The sequence below is a fragment of the Anolis sagrei genome, chromosome 9 (assembly GCF_037176765.1).
Source record: "Anolis sagrei isolate rAnoSag1 chromosome 9, rAnoSag1.mat, whole genome shotgun sequence".
Classification (NCBI taxonomy): Eukaryota; Metazoa; Chordata; class Lepidosauria; order Squamata; family Dactyloidae; genus Anolis; species Anolis sagrei.
In genome coordinates this window covers 11,217,463-11,229,073 of record NC_090029.1, presented here as the reverse complement: position 1 = coordinate 11,229,073, position 11,611 = coordinate 11,217,463, and the positions used below count along the sequence as shown (strand labels likewise).

Genomic DNA, 11,611 nt, shown 5'->3' with positions numbered 1-11,611 from the left:
TCGATGAGCTACTGAGGACTGGCACTGCTCGTTCACTTCTGCTGGCATCTCGCTACATGGCAGTGATACCAATTTCCTCTGAGAACATTTCCCGTGAGAGCTACGTGCCTTGTAAGCTTACTTTCCCGATATCCCTCATACAACATGAACTTCACTCTTGGAGGGAAATGGAATGAGGATGTTCATCTCTAACCTTCACCATAACTCTGGTCGATGAGCTACTGATGACTGGCACTGTTTGTTCACTTCAACTGGCTTCCCACTACAAGGTGGTGATACCAACTTCCCCTGTGAAAGTTCTCTGTGAGAGCTACGTGCCTTGTAACCTTACTTTCCGGATATCCCTCGTACAGCAAGAACTTCACACTCGGAGGGAATGGAATGAGGATGCTCATCTCTAACCTTCACCACAACTCTGGTCGATGAGCTACTGACGACTGGCACTGCTTGTTCACTTCTGCTAGCAATTTCCCCTGAGAAAATTTCCCATGAGAGCTACATGCCTTGTAACCTTACTTTCTGGATATCCCTCGTACAACATGAACTCACACTTGGAGGGAAACGGAATGAGGACACTCATTTTTAACCTTCACCACAACGCCAGTCGATGAGCTACTGAGGACTGCACTGCTCACTCACTTCAACTGGCTTTCCACTACATGGCGGTGATACCAACTTTCCCTGAGAAAGTTCCCTGTGAGAGCTACGTGCCTTGTAACCTTACTTTCCGGATATCCCTTGTACAGCAAGAACTTCACGCTTGGATGGAAATGAAATGAGGATGTTCATCTCGAACCTTCACCACAACTCTGGTCGATGAGCTACTGATGACTGGCACTGCTCGTTCACTTCAACTGGCTTCCTGCTACATGGCGGTGATACCAACTCCCCCTGCAAAAATTCCCTGTGAGATCTATGTGCCTTGTAACCTTACTTTTCAGATTATCCCTCATACAGCAAGAACTTCACACTTGGAGGAAAACGGAATGAAGATGTTCATTTCTAACCTTCACCACAACTCCGGTCGATGAGCTACTGACGTCTAGCATTCCTCGTTCACTTCTGCTGGCTTCCCGCCTCAAGGCAGTGATACCAATTTCCCCTGAGAAAATTCCCCGTGAGAGCTACGTGCCTTGTAATTGTACTTTTTGGATAATCCTCGTAGTTTGGGCTGGGAAGGCAATTGGTCTGAGGTCACCAAGTTCAAAACAAATTTGTCCATATTGAACATCGAGGGGAAAGAACGACAAGACTGTCCCACCGGCTGTAACATTGCTTTTAATAAATTTTGTGAAAACTCTCCCCCACTTACAGACTTGTGGGACAGCCTTTTGAAAGAACATACATATGTTGCAACCCATTCCTCAAAACCAAAGTAAATCAAAAACGAAGCCCAAAGAGGCATTGCATTTCCTTAGCTTATCTACATTTCGGGATTTTGTGCTTTTTTTTAAATAACAGAATTAAATTCGGAGCATTCCTATACATATATAGGTATTCATATTCATATATATATATATATATATTAGGTATAAAAATGTTATACAAAACAGACAACAGAACGAAATAAATTAACTTATACAGAAGAGGACAATTTCTTCCTATTACTAGTCCAAGTGCATCACTGAGAGGAAGAAAGCAACGTAGTGTTTTGTGATCAACCAACATCCGAAGGGAGAAGTCCTATCATCCCCTAAGATGCTCCAAAGTATTCGTACAACAGCCATCATCCACTGCCAACCCTTCCATGCCGCTGGGAGCAATGGGAGTTGCAGAGGTCATGGGACATGTGGTAAAGAACACATACAAACAAACTTGTTTGCAAATGAGGAAAAGAGCATTTTAACGTCTGTACAATCCTTCCGACCGAAATAGTGCAAATTGCATATTTTTTAATTACGTATATAAATATTTATCTACAAATAGGTGCAACTTTAATACAAAAAACAACAACAACCCCAACATCTCAGTAATGTCAGGAATCAGTCAACCATTAAAAAGAGTTAGAAGAAAACCTAAACGGGGAAAGAAAGGTAAACCTTATTTTTGATCTTTCTTCAAGAAGAACTGCCGAGCCTCTTCCCACGTCTGGCGGGGAAACCTGTTGCTGAGCTCAAGGTAATACTGGGGGCCGAAGAGCTTTTCTGTTTGGAAGACAGAACGAAAGAAAAAGACATGTTGCCAGGAACCATTCTGTTAGAAGAAGGGAACATGTTCGTATACAGATAAAGCAATCTTGAGCACATTTCCTCGGGAGCTTTGTCTCAAATCAATCTGAGTAATATACTGAATACGCTCAAGTATAAGCTGACCCAAGTATTATTTTATTATTACTGTATATACTTGAGTATAAGCCTTGCTTTTCAGTCCTTTTTTTAGGCTAAAAAAGTCTCCCCCGGCTTATACTCGAGTCAAGGTTATTTATTATTTTACTTTGTTGTTGTTATTGTTGTTTTACTTTACTATTGTTGTTATTACATTTATTATTTTACTCTATTTATTATTGCTATTGTTACATTTATTATTTTACTCTATTGTTATTATGACATTTATTATTTCACTCTTATCATTACTACTACTATTATTATTTTACTCTATTTATTATTATTGGAAGGATACATAAGCATATTTACATTGAAGAAGGTTAGAATAATGGTTGAGTCAGAGTTGGACAGTCTTATCTTAAATTACAGTTTTATGTAAATATTCAAAAACATTTAACTTACTGATTTCCCACCTTCAGTTTATAGCCAAGTCTATACATTTTCCCAAAATAATAAATAACTTTGACTCGAGTATAAGCAGAGGGGGGCTCATTTAGGCTTAAAAAAATGGGCTGAAAAACTTGGCTTATACTCGAGTATGTATGGTATACATTTTTGCTTTATATCATATTCACATGGCTCGACTGGGTGTCTATGAAGAGTGTTTTCAGGTTCTTTTATTACTTTTTAACAAAAAGAAATTGCTTTTTTCCAAGGCTGTGTTACCCACCATAAGCAGGCGGCAACCACAACTTCAATCTAAGCATTTTTCTTAAGGGGAACACTGTAAAATATGGTCTGCATTGCAAAATGTGAATTTGATATATCGATACAGGGAACGTACCATTTGGTTGGCAAGGCTGATTGTCAGTCTGGCTCTGCGTGAAATCCTATGGAAAGAAAACCCAGCGAAGTTCAGTTTCTCAGATCAAAGCATCATAATACAAACACATCTCTATCCACACCATTAAAAATAATAACAGCCCCAAATGCAAATGGATTCCGATATACTTGCAGGCTTGAACCACATACACAATTTGACTGTAAGACTTTGAAGCAAAGGGACACAATCCCGTAACCAACTATATTACCCGACTGCATCGTTGTGAAATGTCTAGAAAGGTTTGCAATATATTTAAATACTAGCTGTACCCGCCATGTGTTGCTGTGGCCAACCTTCCCTCCCTCTTTCTCTCCTTTCCCTCCTTCCTTCTCTACCTCTTTCCTTCATTCCCGCATTTTTCTTTTCCTTCTTCTTTCTCTCCTCTCTTCCTTCCTTCACTTTTTGCTTCCATCCTTCTTTCTCTTTTTCCTTCTTTCCTTCCCTCTCTTTCTCTCCTTTCTTCCTTCTCTACCTCTTTCCTTCCTTCCTTCGCTTTTTGCTTCCCTCCTTCCTTCTCTCCTTCCTTCCCTCCCTCTTTCTCTCCTTTCCCTCCTTCCTTCTCTACCTCTTTCCTTCATTCCCCCGTTTTTCTTTTCCTTCTTCTTTCTCTCCTCTCTTCCTTCCTTCACTTTTTGCTTCCATCCTTCTTTCTCTTTTTCCTTCTTTCCTTCCCTCTCTTTCTCTCCTTTCTTCCTTCTCTACCTCTTTCCTTTCTTCCTTTGCTTTTTGCTTCCATCCTTCCTTCTCTCTTTCCTTCCCTCCCTCTTTCTCTCCTTCCTTCTCTACCTCTTTTCTTCCTTCCCCATCTTTCTTTTCCTTCTTCTTTCTCTCCTCCCTTCCTTCGCTTTTTGCTTCCATCCTTCCTTCTGTCTTCCCTCCCTCTTTCTCTCCTTTCCCTCCTTCCTACGCTCCCTCTTTCCTTCCTTCCCTTATTTTCTTTCCTTCTCTCCTTCCTTCTCTACATCTTTCTTTCCTCCCCTTTTTCTTTCTCTCTCTCCTTTCTTCCTTCTCCACTTTTTTTCCTTTCTTCCTTTGCTCTTTGCTTCCATACTTCATTCTTTCTTTCCCTCCCTCCCTCTCTCTCCTTCCTTCCCTTTCCTCCCCTATATCGTCATTTTTTTTTTTTAGTTTTTAAGTCCTTTCTGCTTTTTTTGGGGGGTGGGGGGGGTGGGTTATGAGTGATGGTCACTTGTTGGTCGGTTAGGTATCTTGTGTCCAAATTTGGTGTCAATTTCTCCTGTGGTTTTTGAGTTATGTTAATCCCACAAACGAACATCACATTTTTATTTATATAGATTACTAGCCTTTCCCTGCTACGCGTTGCTGTGGCCCAGTCTGTGTATATGTGTTTTGTGTGTGTGTATGTGTGTGTATATATTTGCCTATGTGTATATATGTGGTTTTGCGCATGCATTGTATTTTATATATATATATTAGCTTTTTAAGTCCCTTCTGCTGTGTTTTTCAGTATTTTTCTGAGTGATGGTCACCCGTTGTGCTGATAGGTGTCTTGTGTCCAAATTTAGTGTCAATTTGTCCAGTGGCTTTTGAGTTATGTTAATCCCACAAACTAACATTGCATTTTTATATATAGAGATTGTTCGTTTATTTTATTTTTCATACTGGAAATAGCTCCTCGAGAGGCTTTGCTAAACCAAATGAACACTCAATTCAGCCACACAATAGCACAAGATGTTCTCCAATTTGCTTGGGACTCCATTTATATGAAAGCTCTCTTGGCAAGGAGGTGAATTCACTGATAATGCCTTCCTCTCCGAGAGTTTTGCCCTGAACAATGAAAGTACTTTCCATTCCTTTCCTAAGAGCTCTGCGTCCCTGGGTCTTATTGATGCTATACATCAGTGTTTCTCAACCTGGGGGTCAGGACCCCTGAGGGGGTTGCAAGGGGGTGTCAGAGGGGTCGCCAAAGACCATAAGAAAACACAGTATTTTCTGATGGTCATGGGGATTCTATGTGGGAAGTTTGAGCAATTCTATCGTTGGTGGAGTTCAGAATGTTCTTTGATTGTAATGAACTATAAATCCCAACAACTACAACTCCCAAATGTCAAGATCTATTTTCCCCAGACTCCACCAGTGTTCACATTTGGGCATATTGAGTATTTGTGCCAAGTTTGGTCCAGATCCACCATTGCGTGAGTCCACAGTGCTCTCTGGATATAGGTGAACTTTTTTTTTTGTCCTGTCAGGAGCGACTTGAGAAACTGCAAGTCGCTTCTGGTGTGAGAGAATTGGCCATCTGCAAGGACGTTGCCCAGGGGACGCCCGGATGATTTGATTTTTTTTTATCATCCTTGTGGGAGGCTTCTCCCATGTCCCCGCATGAGGAGCTGGAGCTGATAGAGGGAGCTCATCCGCCTCTCCCCGGATTTGAACCTGCAACCTGTCGGTCTTCAGTCCTGCCGGCACAGGGGTTTAACCCACTGCGCCACCGGGGGCTCCTATAGGCGAACTACAACTCCCAAACTTAAGGTCAATGCCCATCAAACTCTTCCAGTGTTTTCCATTGGTCATGGGAGCCAAGTTTGGTTCAAATCCATCGCTGGTGCAGTTCAGAATGCTCTTTGATTATAAGTGAACTATAAATCCTAGGAACTACAACTCCCAAATTACAAAGTCAATCCTCCCTCAACCCCACTAGCATTCACATTTGGGCGTATTGGGTATTTGTGCCCAGTTTGGTCCAGTGAATGAAAATGCATCCTGCATATCAGATATTTACATTATGATTTATAACAGTAGCAAAATGACTGTTATGAAGTAGCAACGAAAACAATATTATGGTTGGGGGTCACCACCACATGAGGGACTGTATTAAGGGGTCATGGCATTAGGAAGGTTGAGAACCACTGCTATACATAATATTGATGATTGTAAATGGTGTGAGATGATAATTCTTGGCATGATAATTCACCTGACACTGCCGACGCAGAACGATGCAAGGATGAGCCAACACATTTATTTATTTATTTATTTATTTGCTGCATTTGTTAACCGCCGCTCTCAGCCCTAGGGCGACCCGCGGCGGTGTACAACATATAAAAGCATAAATTCACAATAAACTACAACAACAAAAAACAACATATCACTAGTACACTATCATCTAATTACACTAAATAATCCGCTTCGTCTTATCATAGAATCATAACCAATCTCGTAGTCTATATTCCGTTCCAGTTGTCATTCCAGTTACTGTAGCATTTAGTTAAATGCCTTCTCGAATAGCCATGTCTTCAGGCTCTTACGGAAGGACATAAGGGAGGGCGCCTGTCTGATGTCAACAGGGAGGGTTTCCACAGCCGGGGGGCCACCACTGAGAAGGCCCTATCTCTCGTCCCCGCCAGGCGTGCCTGTGAGGCAGGTGGGATCGAGAGAAGGGCCTCCCCAGACGATCTCAAGGCCCTCGTGGGCTCATAGGCCGAGATGCGGTCCGAAAGGTATTTTGGGCCGGAACCGTTTAGGGCTTTGTAGGATAGCACCAGCACCTTAAATTGGGCCCGGTAGCAGATCGGCAGCCAGTGGAGCTGGAACAACAAGGGCGTTGTATGCTCCCTGCGTCCTGCTCCTGTTAGTAACATGGCTGCCGCGCGCTGGACTAGCTGAAGCTTCCGGGCCGTCTTCAAGGGCAGCCCCACGTAGAGAGCGTTGCAGTAGTCAAGGCGGGATGTGACCAGAGCGTGTACCACCGTGGCCAAGTCAGACTTCCCAAGGTACGGGCGCAGCTGGCGCACGAGCCTAAGCTGTGCAAATGCTCCCCTGGTCACCGCTGAAACCTGGGGATCCAGGCTCAACGATGAATCCAGGATCACACCCAAGCTGCGAACCTGCGCCTTCAAGGGGAGTGCGACCCCATCCAGCACAGGCTGTAACCCTATACCCTGCTCGGCCTTGCGACTGACCAGGAGTACCTCTGTCTTGTCTTGTCATTCTCTGTAAACAAACTTGCCAGACCAATTCCAAAGCCTGTAAACCAATTCAACTGTTTGGAACTGGTGCCAGGCCCTCCGCCAGAGCCAGAGGGGTCCTCTGGCGGAGGCGGCCAGTGGGGTCCCGGCCACAAGCTGTGGGGTCTTCTCGCCCCAGTGGAGGTTGCGGCTCCCGGGGATGTTGGGCAGGGTGCTGACCGAGTGACCCAGCTCCTCCTGGCTGCCCCGGAAGCCCAGGCCATCGAAATCCTCGGGGTGCCGAGGATGCATCGCTCAGGAGAGAGCCGGGCAGCCAAGGCCCTCAACTGCCCTCCACAGAAGGAAGGAGAGCCTGAGACGCAAACGCTGCCTCTGCGGCTGAGCTTCCCGGGGGCCTACCGTAAGCAGCCTCCCCGGCTCCACCACACAATAGGAAAACTAGAGCTTGGCTCTCGGATTGGAAGAGAAAACTAGAGATTTGCACTGATCTAGATGACTTTAAGGTAAGAGCCACGAGCGGATGTCAAACACAGTTGGACAATAATACGATGCTTCTTAATACAGAATGATCATACATTCATCTTTGTTTGTGGGACAGGACCCACAGGACTCTTATGTTGTCATCCCTTCACTTTCACAGGCGAAGCATTTGCAGTTGATTATTCGCAGATTACTGCATAAAGAAGAACAAAATCTGACATCCAGAGACATCCCTGTGTTCCTGACTCTCTCAATTGGTGTGGAATTGGCATGACCCGGTCCACTGCCTCTCCCTTAACCTTTTCCTATTCTTTTCTATGGCACACAGCAAACAGAGGAACTGATGAGCAACTGAACGTAGTATAGAGCTTTGGGGAGAATTCACCATGATTTATAGGAGTTGTGGGAGAGCGGCATGAGCTTCTGCTGTCAGCCCTAGCTTCTGCCAACCTAGCAGTTCGAAAACATGCAAATGTGAGTAGATCAATAGGTACCGCTCCGGCGGGAAGGTAACAGCGCTCCATGCAGTCATGCCGGCCACATGACCTTGGAGGTGTCTATGGACAACGCTGGCTCTTCGGCTTAGAAATGGAGATGAGCACCACACCCCAGAGTCAGACATGACTGGACTTAATGTCAGGGGACTACCTTTACCTTTACCTAGGTCCTGGGATGTATAGTTCACCTGCAACCTAAGAGCACTCTGAACCCCACCAATGATGGACCTGGAAAAAAGTTGGCACACAGAGCCCCCATGACCAACAAAAAATACTGGAGGTCTTTGAAGGGATTTATAAGAGTTGTAGTTCACCTACATCCAGAACACATTATGAACCCAAACAATGATGGATCTGGACCAAATTTGGCATGCATACCCGATATATCCAAATTTGAATACTGGTGGTTTTCGAGGAGATTTGGTCTGGACATTTTGGAGTTGTAGGTACTGGGATGTATAGTTCACCTGCAATCAAGGAGAACTCTGATCCACCAAAGAGGGGATTGGACCTAATTTGGCACCCAGAGTCCCCATGACCAGTAAAAAATACTGGAGGTCTTTGGGGAAAAGTCACCTTAATTTGGGGGAGTTGTAGTTCACCTACATCCAGAGAGCACTGTGAAATCCAAGCACCAACTGGCCCAATTCTATCGTTGGTGGGGTTCAGAATGCTCTTTGATTGTAGGTCAGTGTTTCTCAACCTGGGGGTCAGGATCCCTGGAGGGATTGCGAGGGGGTGTCAGAGGGGTCACCAAAGACCACAAGAAAACACAGTATTTTCTGTTGGTCATGGAGGTTCTGTGTGAGAAGTTTGGCCCAATTCAATCGTTGGTAGGGTTCAAAATGCTCTTTGATTGTATGTGAACTATAAGTCCCAGCAACTACAACTCCCAAATGTCACGGTATATTTTCCCCAAACCCCACTAGTGTTTACATTTGGGCATATTGAGAATTCGTGCCAAGTTTGGTCCAGATCCATCATTGTTTGAGTCCACAGTGCTCTCTGGATTTAGGTGAACTACAACTCCAAAAATTCAAGGTCAATGCCACCAAACCCTTCCAATATTTTCTGTTGGTCATGGGAGTTCAGTGTGCCAAGTTTGATTCAATTCCATCATTGGTGGAGTTCAGAACGCTCTTTGATTGTAGGTTAACTATAAATCCCAGCAACTACAACTCCCACAGGACAAAATCAATACCCTCCCCCAATCCCACCAGTATTTAAATTTAGGTGTATTGGGTCTTTGTGCCAAATTTGGTCCAGTGTATGAAAATACATCATGCATATCGGATATTTTTTTTGGTCGTGTCAGGTGTGACTTGAGAAGCTGCAAGTCACTTCTGTTGTGAGAGAATAGGCCGTCTGCAAGGACATTGCCCAGGGGACGGCCGGATGATTTGATGTTTTTATCATCCTTGTGGGAGGTTTCTCTCATGTCCCCGCATGAGGAGCTGGAGCTGATAGAGGGAGCTCATCCACCTCTCCCCGGATTCGAACCTGCGACCTGTCGGGTCTTCAGTCCTGCCGGCACAGGGGTTTAACCCACTGCGCCACCGGGGGCTCATCGGATATTTACATTACTATTCATAACAGCAGTAAAATGACAATTATGAAGTAGCAATGAAACTAATTTTATGGTTGGGGGTCACCATAACACGAGGAAGCGTATTAAGGGGTCGTGGCATTAGGAAGGTTGGGAACCACTGTTGTAGGTGAACTATAAATCCCAGCAACTACAACTCCCCAATGTTAAAGTCTGTTCTGTCATATCGGCAGAATAATTGTGTTTATTGTATTGTGCCTGTTGTTTATTTTGCTTTATTCTGTTTTTAATTGTTTGATTTGCTTAGATTGTATTGTTGTGTTGTGTGTTGAGGCCTCGGCCTGTGTAAGTCGCATCGAATCCTTCGGGAGATGCTAGCGGGGTACAAATAAAGTTCAATAATAATAATAATAATAATAATAATAATAATAATAAAATAAACCTGCCCCCAAAAATTCTTGCTAAAGCAATATATTTCCTTCTTTAACAGAAAATAACAACACTGAAGGTGGGGGAAAAAAAACTTTTTGAACAACATCCGAGGGCAAGAAACAATTCCGTCCTTTGTTTTGCTCTGAAAGCAAGAAGACGTTTCGTCTTTTTCGGTGCTGCGGTGCCGTTTTAATACGTCCCCGAATGCATGCAACCAGACCCCCTCCCCAGTCCTTCCATATGGTAAACATTTATGTTCCAATCCTGGGGTCAGATCTCTCCCATTCATTCTCCCACCAGAGAAAGAGACTCTCGCTGGGAACCGAAGGGGAGATTTGCCCGGGGAAGTCACCCAGATCTTGTCTCTCCAGGACAGCAAGCGGAGACTCCAGACCGCATGGGAGCCTGGTTTGCATTTCGCATGATCTGCACCAGAGAGGAAGGAATCCTTGCCGGGTTGTTTGTTTGCTTAATATTATTACATTCGGTTTCCCCCCATATTTTAATGGGATGGCTAAACGGTTTCCCCAACCCTGAGGAAAACAAGACTATCTTCAGGCTGCTGAGTTGGCTCCGTTTCAGTGAACCAGAAACCAAAACCTACATTAACGTTTAGTAAATTTAAGCACGGCTTGATTTTTGCTGGACGTTTCCAATCCAACAGCTGAATGTCAATGGCTTTCCCAGGGAAAATAAACAACATAAGAGGAGCTCTGGGTGGCAAAATGGGTTAAATTATTGTGTGTGTGTGTGTGTACACACACACACACACACACACACACACACACACACACACACACACACTTTGCTTCTTGAGAATCGCATAATAATAATAATAATAATAATAATAATAATAATAATAATAATGTATTACACTATGCGGAGCCTCCGGTGGCACAATGGGTTAAATTCTTGTGTGTGTGTGCATCTATCTATCGATCCATCGATCGATACACACACACACACACTTTGCTTCTTGAGAATTGTATCTTTTCTCTCTTTCAATATAGATTACAGTCAACACATTTTTTCAGCATGAATTCATATTTATCTTCCTACCCTCTGTTTTCATGGATATGACTATCTTGAAAATACTTCAATCCCGCTAGAATAAAAGCAATATTTCCTCAATATTTCCTCGATCATCCAAGCAATATTTATACAGGAAGCTACTTCATCCCTCCAGGTGTTTTGGACTTTGACTCCCACAATTCTTAACAGCCCCAGGCCTCTTCCTTTTCCCCCAGCCACTTAAGCTCTTTGATTATAGGTGCACTATAAATCCCAGCAACCACAACTCCCAAATGTCAAGATCTATTTTCTCCAAACTCCACCAGTGTTCACATTTGGGCATATATAGTATCCGTGGAAAATGTGGTCCAGATCCATCATTGTTTGAGTCCACAATGCTCTCTGGATGTAGGTGAACTACAACTTCCAAACTCAAGGTCAATCCCCACCAAACCCTTCCAGTATTTTCTCTTGGTCATGGGAGTCCTGTGTGCAAGTTTGGATCAATTCCATCGTTGGTGGAGTTCAGAATGTTCTTTGATTGTAGGTGAACTATAAATCCCAGCATCTTC

At 43.9% G+C, this 11,611-nt stretch overlaps 1 protein-coding gene across 2 annotated transcripts in view; it reads right to left on the bottom strand.

Moving 5' to 3' along the window:
* Positions 1 to 1,260: 1,260 nt before the first annotated feature.
* Positions 1,261 to 11,611, bottom strand: part of SCAPER (S-phase cyclin A associated protein in the ER) — a 247,483-nt gene continuing 237,132 nt past the window's right edge. For both annotated transcript variants that reach the window (XM_067471273.1, XM_067471274.1), the window contains 2 exons: positions 3,109 to 3,154; positions 1,261 to 2,144 (listed from right to left, as the gene is read on the bottom strand). In XM_067471273.1, coding sequence (XP_067327374.1) covers positions 2,041 to 2,144; positions 3,109 to 3,154 — 150 coding nt within the window. In that variant the 3' untranslated portion in view covers positions 1,261 to 2,040. The remainder of the gene's footprint in view (positions 2,145 to 3,108; positions 3,155 to 11,611) is intronic.